Source organism: Hylobates moloch, unplaced genomic scaffold, assembly GCF_009828535.3.
Source record: "Hylobates moloch isolate HMO894 unplaced genomic scaffold, HMol_V3 SCAFFOLD_6, whole genome shotgun sequence".
Taxonomy (NCBI): domain Eukaryota; kingdom Metazoa; phylum Chordata; class Mammalia; order Primates; family Hylobatidae; genus Hylobates; species Hylobates moloch.
Window position 1 is genome coordinate 153571863 of NW_026652281.1, and position 18212 is coordinate 153590074.

Consider the following 18212-nt stretch of genomic DNA (forward strand, 5'->3'; position numbering starts at 1 on the left):
CTGGGATTACAGGCATAAGCCACCGTGTAAAGCCCATTTTGGCAAATATTTTGAATTGCATTTTTTGCAATATGTTATTTGTTTGACATACATGAAGAAAGTATGGCCACTCAGAGATGTATTGCTGGAAAAGAGTGCTAAAATAACCTGTTCACTAACTGTGGATATTCATCCTTTGATACTATACTAAAACTCCACAGTGTAAAGTTGCAATGTGGAAACTGAAACCATGTCACTAAACTTAAAATGACTACACTAAAATTCATTGATCTGTCTTCCACTTTGAATGGATCTTTTACATATGCAAAGTTTTTAACATCATGCATTAGCTATATTAAAAATATTGCCTCATCTCTACTAAAAATACAAAAAATTAGCTGGGGGTAGTGGCACGTGCCTGTAGTCCCAGCTACTCAGGAGGCTAAAGCAGGAGGATCGCTTGAACCTGGGAGGTGGGAGTTGCAGTGAGCCAAGATCGCGCCACTGCACTCCAGCCGAACAACACAGCCAGACTCCATCTCAAAAAAAAAAAATTGGTTCATTGAGTCATATGCATCTTCTAAATGGTCTATTTCATTATAATACTTTTAAAATCACATTTATTAATACTACCATGATCCAACCAGTAAGTACTAAGAAACTGTCAAACTGAAGGTAGCAGATAATAGTTTACGAAAATTTTAATTTTCACTTAAAAGCTCAAATTTTATCATTGGCCATTATTTTGCAGTTGTTTTTCTTGAATTGATAGGCTCACAGTTGTTCATTTTCAAGTAAATGTCTGCCAAATATCCAAGCATGAATAACCATAGTTTATCAGTAACTCTTACAATTAAAAATGGTGTTCCATGAACAATGTGGATAGTTCAGCTTGAAACTCAAGTTGCATGAGTGCTTTAACTCAAGATAATCATCAGTATGCAAAGAAACTGCTTTATGTGTACTTCCCACTTCATCACAGAGAACAGAAAAACAATGTTCACTTCATGGACAAGATATAATAAAACTAAGGTGTTTTACTTCAAGAAACTTTTAAGGTGAAACTGCCATGCTTTTACTGCGAGTAGGTGATGATACAGAACACAGTGACTGCTTACTTGTATTGGTTTGGAGTTACTGCCTTGGTTTATACTAAGGTGGCAGCAGTTCTACCCATCCATTGACTGTGTACTAGCTGTTAGATTTCAACTAAGCAAAAAAAGCTTCCAGAATTAACTAAACTCCAGTCTTTGGCTACAGAAACAATATATCGCAAGTAAGGAAAATTCTTCTTTTACAGAATTATTGGCATATACATACACCTGATAATACAAATCTCCTTAGTGATGTGAATTCAAAATTTGTCAGACAAGTCACAACCAACTTAGAAAGTTTATTTTGCCAAGGTGACGATCATGTAGATGACACAACCTCAGGAGATCCTGGCAACATGTGCCTAAGGTGGTGGGGGTACAGCTTGCTTTTATATACTTTAGGGAGATAAGAGACATCAGTATGTGTAACATTGTCATTGGTTATGATAGGGGGTTGGGGTTCCAGGTCACAAGTAGGTAAAAGACAAAAGGTTGCATTCTTTTGAATCCTTCATCAGCCTTTCACTGAATACACAATTTAATCTGGCTCAGTGAAACTGCATTTTTACATAAATAGGGCAGAGGAAGCAATCAGGTATGCATTTGTCTCAGATGAGCATAGGAATGACTTTCTGTCCCACACCTGTGAAGATAAGCTATCGGTTTCCATTGCCAGGGTGAAATTCAACAGGAACAGAGCAATTCTCCTGCCTCAGCCTCCCAAGTAGCTGGGATTACAGGTGTCTGCCATCACGCCTGGCTAAGTTTTGTATTTTTAGTAGAGATGGGGTTTCGCCATGTTGGCCAGGCTGGTCTCGAACTCCTGACCTCAGGTGATCCACCTGCCTCAGCCTCCCAAAGTGCTGGGATTAGAGGCGTGAGCCATGGTGCCCGGCCTTGTAGCTATATTACTGAGGAATAAAATGGGAGGCAGGTTTGCCTGATGTAGTTCCAAGCTTGACTTTTCCCTTGGCTTGGTGATTTGGGCCTCCTGGGATTTATTTTCCTTTCACAGTGATATCTACTTTTTTGGTTGTTTTTGTTTTGTTTTGTTTATGAGGTCAGTCTCGCTATATTGCCCAGGCTGGTCTTGAATTCCTAGGCTCAAGCAATCCTCCCACCTTGGCCACCTGAATAGCTGGGACTACAGGCATGCATCACCACGTTCGGCTTCTTTAGTGCTATCTTAAGAAAGAGGAAAGAAAAAGAAGGTATTGTTTTCTTGAAGGAAGTCATCTTGCAGGGAAAGTGGGTAATAACAAAGATAATTTTTAGAAGAAAATCAAACAAAACGAGGCAGGCTGTGGAAAAAGTCGGCCCTACAGAGAATTAAAAATGAGACCAGAGACCATTTAAACTTACTTCCTCACTGTGCAAGGGCTTTAATCCTATCTTTTTATTTAATTGATGCTATTATAATATGACTGTGTGATAGGGAATAGAGTCTATATTTTATAAACAAGCAAACCAAGCCTTGGTAAAGCAATTTGCCTGAAGAGACAAGCCAGAATTCAAACTTGGACTTCGAGATTCGAAGTACAATGCTCATTCTATTACATATATTGACTCTTTAAAATTAGTCCCTCAGAATGTTCAGAGCCAGCCAGGTTTTCAGGAAACTGCATAATCAATAAGTAGATAATAAAAAAATTATTCCCAAGTAACTACTAAATCAACAAAATAAAATCTGAAAATAAATGAGAAAACTGAAGAACTGGTGCCACTCTCATCACTAGAAAATAGTGGAGCAAAGTCCACAATGAACTTAGAAAAATACCATTACAAAATACCAATACCATTACCATGAACTTAGAAAAGTATCATTTACCTTTGTACTAGATATCCTTCTAGTACAAAGGCAAATGATGCCTCAAAGCAGAGAAATGAGCACCTGTGGGCTCACAAAAGTTCAGACAACCAAGAGAAAAACTGAAATAAGGAATTCAGAACTTTAAGTACTACAATTAACATACTGGTGATGAGTGCTAAAATCTTCCATTTAACTAGCAAAAATCAAGTTGTCAGGGATGATAAGGATAGAAAAGAAAATATGTAAAAGGTTAATACTAACTCCGCTCTAAAAAACAAGTATTTTAAAAATGAATAAAACGGCCGGGCGCACTGGCTCATGTCTGTAATCCTAGCACTTTGGGAAGCTGAGGAGAGTAGATCAACTGAGGTCAGAACTTAGAGACCAGCCTGGCCAACATGGTGAAATCCCATCTCCACCAAAAAAAAAAAAAAATTAGTGGGGCATGATGTTGGGCGCCTGTAATCCCAGCTACTCAGGAGGCTGAGGCAGTAAAATCGCTTGAACCAGCGGGTGCGGGATGGGGAGCGGCGCAGCAGCGGAGGTTGCAGTGAGCCAAGAATAAAATACATAGAAAATTTATCTTTCCTCTACGTGATCTTTTAAGAACTAATACTCTTACAATGAGAAAATATATAACTAAAGTTCACAAATCCCTTCACTTTTTCCATCACGTTCACTCATTTTCTATTAATTTGTATAAAATTGCTTAACAAAACACAATTACACGATAATGCTATTTTCAAGAATTGTTTCTATCTAGGTATCTGACTTTCTATCTGCTGACATGCATGAATGTCTGGAATAATGCCACTTAATATTAAGCAATGATTTTTTTTTCTGATGGTGAGATTAAGTGAATTTTTGTCTTTACTGCTTCAACTGTTTATCATTTTAACAAAATGCAAGTCATTATTCAAAATAAGAAAAATAAAACCTCTCCCTATTGGGCAACAAAGCCAAGTTTTAAAAGTGCTGCTGGACAGGCACAGTGGCTCACCCCTGTAATCCCAGCACTTTGGGAGGCCAAGGCGGGCAGATCACTAGAGGGCAGGAGTTTGAGACCAGCCTGGCCAACATGGTAAAACCCTGTCTCTACTAAAAATACAAAAAATTAGTCGGGCGTGGTGGCGGGCACCTGTAATCCCAGCTACTCAGGAGGCTGAGGCAGGAGAATTGCTTGAACCTGGGAGGTGGAGGTTGCAGTGAGCTGAGACTGTGTCACGGCACTCCAGCCTGGGCAACAGAGTGAAACGCTGTCTCAAAAAAAGAAAAAAATAAAAAAAGTTCTGCTATGTAATCATTAATTCGGGACATCATTTCCTGAATGGCAGATGAATAGTATCATTTCTAATATTTTTTTCAGTGGCAATCTGATGAAAAGTATTTTTGTTCCAATTAAAACATTGATTTAATCCCTTTTTAGACTACAAATAGAGGAAGAAATGATTTCTTACCTTCTGAGCACACAAAGCACCAGCTAACATTAACATGCTCATGATTTCGGCATCCCCGCCTAGGGGTAAAGTGATTAGGGCAGATGATACTATTAGATGCAAGGATCTTTGACCCAGCAGCCAGGCAAAAGTCATTGGCGTGGTATGCCACAGGACAGCGGACACAGCGCATCAACCGACCTAAAGCAGGAAAATCAGGGATGAGCAAAAGAAAAACAAAAATATTAAATATAAAAAGAATGTGAGTTATTCAAGTCTATTTATTAGCACTGAAAAAATGTCACAAATAGAAGGAATGACCACTAAGATGATGGATCTTAAACACTCAATCCACCAAGAAAACTCAGATGGGAGCTATGTGATAAGTCTCCGAAATGAATCAAATGCCATAACTGTCAGTGAGCCTGCTTCAACAAGGGAAAGCCCAACTCAAACCACTGTCCTGACAACTAGGAAATCAGCCCCAGAATAAATAGGGAGAGGGGAGAGAACAATAATGCTTGCCTGGAACTCTGATTCTTAAAGCCTTTCAAGTGAACGAACCTCTCTACCATCTCCAGAGGAAGTACATCCCCTCAAATACTTCATCTATTATAAACCATCACCAAACCACCACCAAACCCTCTAATGCAATCTGTAATAACAATCAAAAACGAGAAGGTAGCCAACTGCAACTCTTTTCATTTTTCTTTGTATTAATAAAGACACGGGGTTTCCCTATGTTGCCAAGGCTGGATGTGACCTCAAAGTCCGTGTGCTCAAACAGTCTTCCCACTTCCTGCTTTACCTTCCCAAGAAGCTGGAAATATAGGTGTACACCATCATATTCATCGAAACTGCAATTTTGATCCAACAAGTTAAATTACTTATGAGATCCATAAGGCCAGGAAATAATCCTAAAAAAAGGTACTGACAGTCTGGTTAAAACAAACATCAACACTGCTAAGTTTTACCTCTCAATCCTCTATGGAAAAAGTCAAGGTTCTTTTAGCACACATGAATTCACCAGCAGAGATACAGTACTGGCTTTTTCCAGGCGCAGTGGCTCACGCCTGTAATCCCAGCACTTTGGGAGGCCAAGGCAGGCAGAACACCCGAGGTCAGGGGTTCCAGAACAGTCTAGCCAACATGGCGAAACCCCGTCTGTACTAATAACATAAAAAGTAGTCGGGAGTGGTGGCAAGCACCTGTAATCCAAGCTACTCCAGGGGCTGAGGCAAGAGAATCTCTTGAACCTAGGAGGTGGACATTGCAGTGAGTTGAGATCATACTGGGCAACAGAGTGAGACCTCCTGTTTTAAAACAAAACAAAACAAACAAAAAAACACACGCTGGGTGCCGTGGCTCAAGCCTATAATCCCAGCACTTTGGGAGGCCGAGGCAGGCAGATCACCTGAGGTCAGGAGTTCGAGACCAGCCTGACCGACATGATGAAACCCTGTCTCTACTAAAAATACAAAAATTAGCTGGGCATGGTGGCATGTGCCTGTAATCCCAGCTAGTCAGGAGGCTGAGACAGTAGAATCATTTGAACCTGGGAGGTGGAGGTTGCAGTGAGCCAAGATCGTGCCATTTGCACTCCAGCCTGGGCAACAAAAGTGAAACTCCATCTCAAAAAAAACAAAACAACAACAAAAACAACTTGTTTTACCAAAGAGAACATATTTCAAAACTTAAGTTTACCTATATGCACAGACATTTTTGGAAAACTCAGGTCTCAGCTTAACTATGAAGCAGAAGAAAATTTCTAGGACAAGAGTTTTCATTCAAAAAACAAAAAAACAAAAAATAAATCAACATGAAACCCCCAATCCTGCCTTGACATGCATTTCTGAATGATATCACACATAGAAACCAGAGATATAAAAATGGCTGGCCAGACGCGGTGGCTCACACCAGTAATCCCAGCACTTTGGGAGGCCGAGGCAGGCAGATCACCTGAGGTCGGGAGTTCGAGACCAGCCTGACCAACATGGAGAAACTCCGTCTCTACTAAAAACACAAAATTAGCCAGGCATGGTGGCTCATGCCTGTAATCCCAGCTACTTGGGAGGCTGAGACAGGAGAATCGCTTGAACCCGGGAGGCAGAGGTTGCGGTGAGCCGAGATTGCGCCATTGCACTCTAGCCCAGGCAACAAAAGCGAAACTCCATCTCAAAAAAAAAAAAAAAAAAAAAAAAGGCCTGGAGGGCCGGGTGCGGTGGCTCACGCCTGTAATGCCAGCACTTTGGGAGGCTGAGGTGGGTGGATCACGAGGTGAGGAGATCGAGACTGGGTGACAGAGCGAGACTCCGTCTCAGAAAAAAAGAAAAAAAAAAAAGCCCAGGGGAAGACTACACTCTGGTTTTCTAATCAATAGGGGGAAGAGGACATGCAGCAGAACACTTTCTCAAACTACATCTCACATGAAATCCAAATATTTAATACCCTACCACACAACCACATTGTGTTCTATGGAGCCCTGGCATTGCCTGGCTGCTGAACTAGTTCATTATGTCCCTCTTCTCTCCCAAATACAATGTTGGTAATCTCTGATAAAAGCTAGAGAGAGGCCATAAAGTAACATGGTGGATTGATTGCATTTGAAAATATCTGTTGCCGGCCGGGCGCAGTGGCTCACGCCTGTAATCCCAGCATTTTGGGAGGCCGAGGTGGGCGGATCATGAGGTTGGGAGATCGAGACCATCCTGGCTAACATGGTGAAACCCCGTCTCTACTAAAAATACAAAAAATTAGCCGGGCGTGGTGGCGGGCGCTTGTAGTCCCAGCTACTCAGGAGGCTGAGGCAGGAGAATGGCGTGAACCCGGGAGGCGGAGCTTGCAGTGAGCCAAGATCGCGCCACTGCACTCCAGCCTGGGCAACACAGCGAGACTCTGTCTCAAAAAAAAAAAAAAGAAAGAAAGAAAAAAGAAAATATCTGTTGCCAATTAAACTGAGGTTTTACAATTAGACTGGTCCACGTAAGAAATCCATACCTTTAGATGCAGAAACATTGGCTGGATTAGCAGCATGACAGGTTATACAGATGTGGAGGGAGCACCGGAAGCCCTTGTTCTGCATAACAGTGGGTGGGTACTTCTGGACACACTCTTCATGGTAAAACTTTCCACACAAGGGTAGAAGGCACCTTTTAACATCTTCCCCACTCTGCTTACATACAAAACAGGTATGGATTCCTGAGAAGCCAAAAGAAGATAAATTAGTAAGAATTCAAGAATCTACCAAATGCTAAACCATTAGGTGAAAAGTTCATAAGAAATTTTATAACGGACTGATAGGTTTGACATCATCTGAACCCACTGTAACAATCTTAGTATTATTATAAATGAACAATCTGATAATACATACTCTCTGACGTGATACAACAGAAAGTACACGTTGTCTACAGAAAGTGCTTGCCACTGGCACCCCCGCCAAAAAAAGAAAAAACTGAAATTAAACCTAATCAAGCCCCTGGACTAACTACAAGTTTACAGGAAATATGGATGACAGAGGAACAAGTTAAGGGGATACCTCCAAGAAGCAACCAATGAAATTTAAGTTGGGCTGGGTGAGGAGGCTCACGCCTATAATCCCAGCACTTCAGGAGGCCAAGGTGAGTGGCTCGCTTGAGTCCAGGAGGTGCAGGCCAGCCCAGGCAACATGGCAAAACTCCATCTCTACTAAACATACAAAAATTAGCCAGGCGTGGTGGTGCATGCCCATGGTCCCAGCTACTCAAGAGGTTGAGGCAGGAGGATCGCTTGAGCCTGGAAGGTGGAGGTTTACTGACCTGAGATCACACCAGTGCACTCCAGCCTGGGTGATAAGAGTGAGACTCTGCCTCAAAAAAAAAAAAAGGTGTGGGGGCAGTATTGTTATAGATAAGTAGAAACTTAAGAGATGTATAAAAAAGTTTACACTACAAGAAATCACCCGACATACAATGCTGGTATCTCCCTAACAAAACAGAGACGTTTTTGGCCTCTCTTTGGATCTAGATCTTGATTCAAAACTTAATAAAAAGACATCCCTGAGACAAATGAGAAAATTTGAAAATGAACTGGCTGGTAGATGACACAAAGAAGTTATTACATATTCTTGCTATACATTAGATGTTGTGTCAGAAAACTTTTGAAATACATGGAGAAAATGAGACAGAAGTTGATAACTATTGAAATTAACTGAATACATGGAGATTCTTTACATTGTTCTACCCTGGTGTATGTCTTAAGATTTTTGTAATGAAAAGTCAAAAACAGCCCAGAAGCAGTGTTCTCAGCACTTGGGAGGCTAAGGCAATTGGATCACTGGAGGCCAGGAGTTCAAGCCTAGCCTGGGGAACATAGTGAGACACCGTCTCTACTAGAAATACAAAACAATTAGCTGGGTGTGGTGGCAGGCGCCTATAATCCCAACTACTACGGAGGCTGAGGCACGAGAATCTCTTGAACCTGGGAGGTGGAGGTTGCAGTGAGCTGAGATCACACCACCATACTCCAGCCTGGGCCACAGAAGGACACTGTCTCAGAAAAAAGCAAAAGAAAACAAAAAACAAAACAAAACAAAAACCACAGACCTCTATCTCTTTGTGAGATGCAGTACAACATAAGAAACAGAGCCTAAGCTTGACAGGTAAACAGACCTCAACATGAATCCTCCTACAGGTAATTGCTGGAAATGGAAGCTCATTCAAATCACCCATTTTATCTATAAACACTGAGAACATCCAGCAAATAAATATTTTAAGAACAATATTTGAATATGTATTTGTAAACAGGGAAAACGCTACCGGATGCTGAATAACAGGTAGCTTTTTTTTTTTTTTTTTTTTTTTGAGACTCAATCTCCCTCTCTCACCCAGGATGGAGTGCAGTGGCATGGTGTCAGCACACTGCAACCTCCACTTCCTGGGATCAAGTGATTCTCGTGCCTCAGCCTCCCAAGTACGTGGGATTACAGGCACCCACCACCATGCCTGGCTAATTTTTGTATTTTTAGTAGAGACAAGGTTTCACCACATTGGCCAGGCTGGTCTCAAACTTCTGACCTTAAAAAATCCACCCACCTTAGCCTCCCAAAGTGCTGGGATTACAGGCGTGGTAGCTATTATTAAACCTGAGCAATCTAAACAATGATGTGACCACCCTATTGCAGGAAAATAGGGTAAGCCAAGAGCACTAATAAATGACTCCCATTTCTTACACTGTACCAAAACTGGTAAAATGTCCTACTCTCAAAGATAATACCTTTCCTAGGAAAAAGAGAAAAAAACCCACAAATTAAAAAAACCAAAAATAAAAAAATTCTATCTTCTCTATACCTCATGTCATATGCAAAACTTAATACAAAACACATCACAGACCTAATAGTGAAATGTAAAACTAAAAAATTCTACGAAGAAAACATAGAACTAAAAATCTTTGTGACACTGGCTGGACGTGGTGACTCACACCTGTAATCCTAGCCCTTTGGGAGTTTGGGAGGCCAAAGCAGGTGGATCATCTGAGGCCAGGAGTTTGAGAACAGCCTGGCCAACATGGTGAAACCTCGTCTCTTCTAAAAATGCAAAAATTAGCTGGGCGTGGTGGTGCACGCCTGGTATCCCAGCTACTAGGGAGACTGAGGCACAAGAATCGCTTGAACCCAGGAGGTAGAGGTTGCAGTGAGCTGAGATCACGCTACTGCACTCCGGCCTGGGTGACAGAGTGAGACTCTGTCGCAGATTAAAAAGAAAAAAAAAAAAACAAAAAAAACTTTGTGACACTAGGTTAAGCAAAAGTTCTTAGCTAGGACAGCAAATCACAGTCCATAAAAAGAACAGATAAACTGGATTTCATAAAAATTAAGAACTATTAGTCTTACAAACACATCACTAAGAAAAGAAAAAGTTGGCCAGGTGCAGTGGCTCATGCCTGTAATCCCAGCACTTTGGGAGGCCAAGGCAAGTGGACCACCTGAGGTCGGGAGTTCGAGAACAGCCTGACCAACAGGAGAAACCCCGCCTCTACTAAAAATCCAAAAATTAGCTGGGCGTCGTAGCGCATGCCTGTAATCCCAGCTAGTTGGCAGGCTGAGGCAGGAGAATCGCTTGAACCCAGGAGGTGGAGGTTGCCGAGATTGCGCCATTGCACTTGAGCCCGGGTAACAGTGCGAGACTCCATCTGGAAAAAAAAAAAAAAAAACGAAAAAAGAAAATGTGGCCAGGAATTGTGTGTTACACCTATAATCCCAACACTTTCAGAGGCTGAACAAGGAGGACTGCTTGATCCCAGGACTTCAAAACCAGCCTGGAAATAATGTAATAAAATCCTGTCTCTACAAAAATATTTTAAAAAATTAGCCAGGCATGTGGCAAGCACCTGTAGTCCCAGCTATTAAGGAGGCTGAGCCAGAAGGATCGCTTGAGCCTGGGAGGTTGAGGCTGAAGTGAGCCAGAATCATATTACTGTACTCCAGACTAGGTGACAGAGAGAGACCCTGTCTCATGGGAAAAAAAGAAAAATGGGAGGGGGAGGGAAGGGGCAGGGAGGGTACAAAGTGTCCAAAAACTTGAATGTTCTCAGCAGCTTTATTTATAATAACCAAAACGGGAAACAACCCAAATGTCTATTAACAGATTGATGGATCAACAACCAATTAAATCCATACAACAAACTAACTACTCAGCGATAAAAAGAAATGAACTATCAATACACACAACAACCTGACTGAATCTCAAAATAATAATGCTGAGTGATGATTTCACAGATGCATACATATATACATACCAAAATTTATCAACTCATAAACCTGAAATATGTGCAATTTTTTGCATTTCAATTCTACCTTAATAGAGCTGTTTTAAATACACAAAATGATTTTTCTCTTGACCCTATAATATCCTCCCTTTAGGTACTGTCTTCCTTTCTGCTGAAGTCAAGTTTCTTCAAGAAGTTATGTATACGGCTATCCACCCACCCTTCAATCTAGTGTAATGAGACATCCTCTGGCAAAAATTGAAGCATTTTCTCACTGCCACATACAAAAGCCTCTCTTCACTCCAGAACCTCCTTAGTGTCTTTGCTGCATCTGTCCCTACAGATAACACCTGACTCCTGTGGCTTCAGAGATATTGACTAGCTCCTCCTTTCCTTTCAGTAACTCTTATAAGAACATATATGCCCAGGTAGTGTCACTGACCATTATTGTACCCTAATGACATTTTTTCTTTGGGAAGTATGATCCATATGTGCAGCTTCAATGACTTACAGGCGTAAGATCTATACCTCAGCCCTGATTTCTTCACTGTTTACATGCTGTAACATCTACATATCATGCTAAGGAAAAAAAAAAAAAAAGAGAGAGAGAGCGAGAGAACACTTTCCAGCCTGGGCAACATAGTAGGACCTCCCTCTCAACAAAAAATAAAAAAAATTACCCACGCATGGTGGCAAGTGGCTGTAGTCCCAGCTACTTGGGAAGCTGAGTTGGGAGGATTGCTTGAGCCCAGGAGCTCAAGACTACAATGAGCTATGATCACACCACTGCACTCCAACCTGGACAACAAGACCTCATCTCTTATTTAAAAAAAAAAAAAAAAAAAAAAGAACACTTTACTTAGCACAGCTTTATGAAGTGCTTTACCAGCTGGTCTCAGCTGACTATTCCTATTTTCTAACCCAATCTAAGCATTATAACCCGCAAATAATCTTTTTACTTTTTTGGTAAATATTTTTATTGATGTATAATGTACACACCGTAAAGTACACACATCCTAACAGTACAGTTGATGAAGTAAACATGCTCATGTAATCACTACGCAGATTAAGAAATATAAAATATTACCAGTAACCAAAAAGCCCTCTTAGTTACTGCCTATGCCTCTTAACTAAAATATCCTAAACTCTAAACACATTGGCCTGTATTCCATATTCCTCAAATGTTTTACACACTTTCATTACTAGACCTTCTGCCCTTCCCCTCCCGACATCAATTTCTCTTTCTCTCTTAAAGCTAAACACAGATTATCTTCCTCTATGGCATTAGCTCATCTTTGCTTACATTACACTCTAAATGTATCACCAACACAATGTTTTTGCACTGTATTATGCTACCCATTTATTATTCACTTGGTAGCTTTTCTGAAAGCAGTGACCCCACAGCACCATTTCTGTATCTGTAACAGCTAGCCCAGTGTTGCCACAAAATAGTGTCTCCAATAAATGTCTTTCCTGAAAAACTTAAAATTCAAACTTTCTTTGGAGGAAGACCCTTCGGTATCTACTTTACCTGTGCGACATTCATTGCAGATAAATTTTCCTTTTGGCATCTCAGTCAATCCAAGGCACTCCAGGTGGAAAGCCCCACAGCACTGAGCCTCACATAACAGCAGCTCACCCAATTTTTCACAATTCTGTTAAGAGAAAGAAAACATCTATCTGTTTTTCCGTGTTTGAGAATCAAAAGTAAAACTAGTGTCAGTGGGTTAAAGTAAACAAAGGTTAAAAATGGCAGAAAATGAGGTGAGAAAGAGGCAAGGGCCCGTAGTCGTAGATTTTATTCTAGTTACAAAGGTGTACCATTGGAGAGCTTTAACAAAGGAAGGCTAAAATCAGGTATTCATTTTTAAAAAGACTGTTCTGACTGCTACATGGAAAACGAGTTCAAGAGTAGAAAGGTCAGAAAAGAGCATAGAGATAAACCAGAAAGCTACTGAATGGTTCAAGCAACAGACACTGGCTAGCTAGAGTTGGGTCATAAAGTTCCAAAAGAGCTCCCACCAAGGTCTAAACGGCGCTTTTGGGACATACTTACAACCATCCCAGAGAGAGATCCCTTTTCTGAAATAATCTCAGCTAAGATAGGGCCTCACTTAAGACAGGGGCTTAGGAAATAACAATGGGCATCTGTCACTATAAAACATTGTAAGATTTATGACTTTTTTTTTTTTTTTTTTGAGACGGAGTCTTGCTCTGTCGCCCAGGATGGAGTACAATGGCACAATCTTGGCTCAATGCCACCTCTGCCACCCGGGTCCAAGTGATTCTCCTGCCTCAGCCTCTCGAGTAGCTGGGATTACAGGCATGCGCCACCATGCCTAGCTAATTTTTGTATTTCTAGTATAGACGGGGTTTCACCACGTTGGCCAGGCTGGTCTCGAATTCCTGACCTCGTGATCCATCCACTTCGGCCTCCCAAAGTGCTGGGATTACAGGTGTGAGCCACTGCAGCCAGCCCAAATATTTTTAAAGCCTTGTACTACTATGAAAAGCAAACAAGGGGAAAGGTGACTAAGTAAGTTTTAGCTTCAAGAACTCATAGAAACAGAATAGGTCTTGATCACTTAAGAATTAAAGCTTATAATAATAATAAAACTTATATAATATAATATACGTATATATTTTATTATATAAGCATATATATATAATATATACTTATATAATAAAAAACTAGGGCAGCTTTAGGGAGAAAGGTTAGAGAGGTAGCCTGGAATTGACAGGGGAACTCAGGGACTTTATCAACCTATAGTCTGAGATATCCTCAAATGTCTGACTCCCCATTATCTACTATTCACATGTAAAAATTGAAAAATAGCACTATATATTGTACTTTGAATATTCAGAGTGCCAATAACGTTTCTATGTATAGTAAAAAAAAAAAAAAAAACCTGACCTTCAGCACTTAAATAGGAAAACGTTAATTACAATGTGAATTAGAAATAAAATTTTCGCATTAACTAAATGTTATAGACTAATTCTTCAACTGGGATAACCATGTAATTTATCTTTCAAACTGGGACACTTGAGAGTGAAAGGAAGTGCTATTAATAAATTATGACAGCACAAGGGACCTACATAAAGACTGATCCAGACAAGCCAGGACCACAGGGTCACCTTACCTTTAATCTTTTCATTAAATGATCTTTGTAAAATGTATTTATACTCTGACTTGTCTCACTAAGTAAATAATGGGCATAACTGTTTTTGAGGATTAAGACTGTTGTTTGGGATCTAGTTCAAGAATGTAATAGTGAAGATAATAGGCAAAGAAACTGGATTGAAATTATATTGGCCACAATAATATTTTCTGGTCTGAGTTTACTTTTTTAGAGATCTCAACTTATTTATCTATTACTATTTATTATTTGTGAGATAGGGTCTCACTCAGTCACCCAGGTGGGAGTGCAGTGGCATGACCATGGCTCACTAAAGCCTCTACCTCCCCAGCTTCAGATGATCCAATGACCTCAGCCTCCCCAGCAGGTGAACTACAGGCACGCACTGTCATGCCTGGCTAATTTTTGTATTTTTGGCAGAGACAGGGTTTTACCATGTTGCCCCAGCTGGTCTCAAATTCCTGGGCTCAAATGATCCACCCACCTCAGCCTCACAAAGTGCTGAGATTAGTGCTGTGCTTGGCCTATGGTTTCAATTTAAAAAAGAAAAACTGGCCGGGCGCGGTGGCTCATGCCTGTAATCCCAGCACTTTGGGAGGCTGAGGCGGGCGGATCACGAGGTCAGGAGATCAAGACCATCCTGGCCAACACGGTGAAACCCCATCTCTACCAAAAAATACAAAAAAATTAGCCAGGGATGGTGGCGGGTGCCTGTAGTCCCAGTACTCGGGAGGCTGAGACAGGAGAATGGCGTGAACCCAGGAGGCGGAGCTTGCAGTGAGCAGAGATAGTGCCACTGCACTGCAGCCCGGCCAACAGAGTGAGACTTCTTCTCAAAAATAAATAAATAAATAAATAAATAAATAAATAAATAAATAAATAAATAAATAAATAAATAATTTAAAAAAGAAAAAAGAAAAACTAACATCCTCAAGTTTTTTGTTTATTTAAAAGACAAGTCTGTAATCTTGACCTGTTGGGCTACAGGTATGAGCCACTGCAGCTGGCTAATTTAAAAAAAAAAGACAAATTTTAAAAAAATAGAGACAGGGTTCTCGCTGTGTTGCCCAGGCTGGTCTAGAACTCCAGGCCTCAAGCAATCCTGCCTCAGCTTCCAAAAGCACTGTGATTGTAAGTATGAGCCACTGCGCATTGCCTATCTTCAAGTTTTTATATACTAAATTTTAAGAATTACATAGGTAAATCAAGACGATTTAAAAAATACATATTCAAATGGTCATTGACTCTACGCACAAAGTCTCTAACAATAAAGTGGAATCCCCTATCTCACAGAGAGGCAATCCAACATAATGGTTAAGACTCTAAACCAACCAAGTCCAACGGAGCTTAAAGGTTAGAAAAAAGGCGAGGGAGACTCTAAATCCAGACTGCCGAAGTTTAAATCCAGGCTTCTCTCATGAATATAAGCAAGCTATCTATCCTCTCTGTAATTCAGTTTCCTCATCTTTAAAATGGGGTTAATCACAGAACTCTACTTCTGAGATTATTAGGATGACTAAATAATGTAATATTTATAAAGTGCTTGGAACAATACTTCATACATAGTAAATACTGTATAAATATTTATTAAATAATTAATATAGGTGGTAGGCTTTCTAAATTCACCACATTAAAGGAAAAATATCTCAAAGCTAAAATTACCCTTGAAAAGTTCCTTACAAACCCAAAGATTCTGACACCATGAGAAGTACTGGAGAATTATATTTGAATAAGCAACCAGAGATTCACACATTCCATCTCAGACTTGTTTCACGGCATATATTCCTTCATGGGCCTTAGGGGCAGGTGGTTCACCAACACTAAACTATTTCTCCAAGTATCTTTCTTCGTGGGGAGAAAAAAAGGGGTGAAATCCTTAAAGAAAGTGACTCCACTGGAATCATCCAAAAGCACTGTTATTCTACCAAGAAACCACCATAAAGAGATGGAGTGGGTTTCCCTTTAAAGATGAACATGCAATGAAAACACAAGTGGGCAAACATTTCTCTACCTGACAAACATTCTCCTTGAGTGCAGCTCCTCCACCGCGTTCACCCTGCATTTTTTTAGAGGCAGGCATCCCAGGATCGTGTTCTACACCTTCCTCAACAGTCTCCTTGGGGCTTGTGGCCGTCCTGTGAGGCATTAGTTCTCCCTTGCAAAGAAAAAATAATGTCCCACATCTGTATTATTCATGTCTCTTCCATTTGACCCCCTCCCTCTGGGCTGCTATTTGTCTAGCCATTAAGCACTTACAGATGTTCAGCCAATCACTCGGGCGGACTGCATGCAATGTTAGTTCTAACCCTGCTGTGATTGGGCGGGTAGTGGGCGCCTCATGCCCTGCCACTAACTGCTCTGAGGCTGTTTGTTCCACTGGAACTTTCTGAGCTGTTCCATTTTAAGGTTTCACTAAGGGAGAGAAAACATTCTTAAGTTTATTTGATTACTTATTTGTCCTTCCAAGATCAGTGTTTCCTAAATAATGCCCCTCTTGGGCATTCTATTCAAATTGTCCTGGAAAGAAACATTCTGCATCATAATGTGTGATGCTGACCTGACTTCCCTCTTTTAACCTGAGTTGGAAACCCAAAGATAGTATCAATGATTGCACTGATGCTTTGCAAGTAAATGGTTTTAAATCTTTTGTTTCCTGAAGGCCGATATTCATAAAAATTGTCCTAAGATTAAGTAGCTGATGGTCTCAAGAAATAAGCAAGTAAATCTTCCCGCTAACCACAGCAGTCTCAATTTTTTTTTTTTTTTTTTTAAATAGAGACAAGGTCTCACTGTATTTCACAGGTTGGTCTCGAAATCCTGTTCTCATATGATCCTCCCACCTCAGCCTCCCAAAGAGCTGAGTGGCATGAGCCACAACGCCCAGCCAGCAGTCTCAATTTTTTTCTTTTGAAACAGGGTCTCACTCTGTCACCCAGGCTGGAGGGCAGTGGCATGATTTCGGCTCACTACAACCTCTGCCTCAAGGGTTCAATTGATTCTTGTGCCTCTGCCTGATTAGCTGGAATTACAGGCGCACGCCACCACACTCAGCTAATTTTTGTATTGTTAGTAGAGATGAGGTTTCACCATGTTGGCGAGGCTGGTCTCGAACTCTCAACCTCAAGTTATCTTCCCGCCTCGGCCTCCCAAAGTGTTGGGATTACAGGCGTGAGCCACAGCACCTGGCCAGTCTCAACTTTTATAGGACAGTATCTAAGTTCCTTCAGATTATATGTTGACTTGATATTGTGCTCTCTGGTTTTACAAGTTTACTTAACGATGAAACACTTATATACCTAATTGGACACCTACAGCATAGGATGTGATGATCTTTTAAAAAGACCATATTGACAGCTGCAACACATGCCTTGCCTTATTATTAGGATAAGGCTCTACTTTTCCTCCAAGATTCCTTATGGCCATCAGCCATTTCAGTAGAATAGTATTCTTAAGAAAACTCAAGGGAAAGAGGGATGTGGCCTCTGGCGTGAAAAGTAGCTTCTCTTTAGAAGGTGAAAAGATCAGGAACTGAGTAATACCTCTGAGCCTGAAATCTCTTTTGACGAGTCATCATTTTTCACTTTTTTACACTGCATCTTGGCTGCAGCATGCCTCTGTCGTTTTCGCTTCCTTGGTTTGTCAAATATCTTGGTAGTGCCTATGACAGGAAAATAGGTTTTATCTGCTGGCTAATAACACACATGTCCAAAATCTCTTATCCTATTATTAGAATAAAAACCAACCTTAAAACTCATTTAATTCTCCAGCTTTGTGGATTAGGAAAACGGGGGAAATAAGAATTGAGACTAACTCATGATGACATAACAAGAAGGGAAATGGCTACACATATGTAACTTCTCCCTCATATGGATTAAATAGTAAGTGTATAGGTTATTACAGAAATTTTAATTCATATGATTGAAATGACAAATCTTGTAATTCCTCAAAGGAATTAAATCCTATAGATGAAAGGGAAATGCATTTTACTAGTCATCAGAAGATACCACTCCCTAGA

General features: G+C 40.7%; 1 protein-coding gene across 10 annotated transcripts in view; it reads right to left on the minus strand.

Moving 5' to 3' along the window:
* The window catches only part of NSD1 (nuclear receptor binding SET domain protein 1), a 179097-nt gene that overhangs the window by 38035 nt on the left and 122850 nt on the right, over positions 1–18212 (minus strand). For all 10 annotated transcript variants that reach the window (XM_058440176.1, XM_058440175.1, XM_032158717.2 and 7 more), the window contains 5 exons: positions 17737–17855; positions 16209–16352; positions 12592–12715; positions 7317–7517; positions 4341–4520 (listed from right to left, as the gene is read on the minus strand). In XM_058440176.1, coding sequence (XP_058296159.1) covers positions 4341–4520; positions 7317–7517; positions 12592–12715; positions 16209–16352; positions 17737–17855 — 768 coding nt within the window. The remainder of the gene's footprint in view (positions 1–4340; positions 4521–7316; positions 7518–12591; positions 12716–16208; positions 16353–17736; positions 17856–18212) is intronic.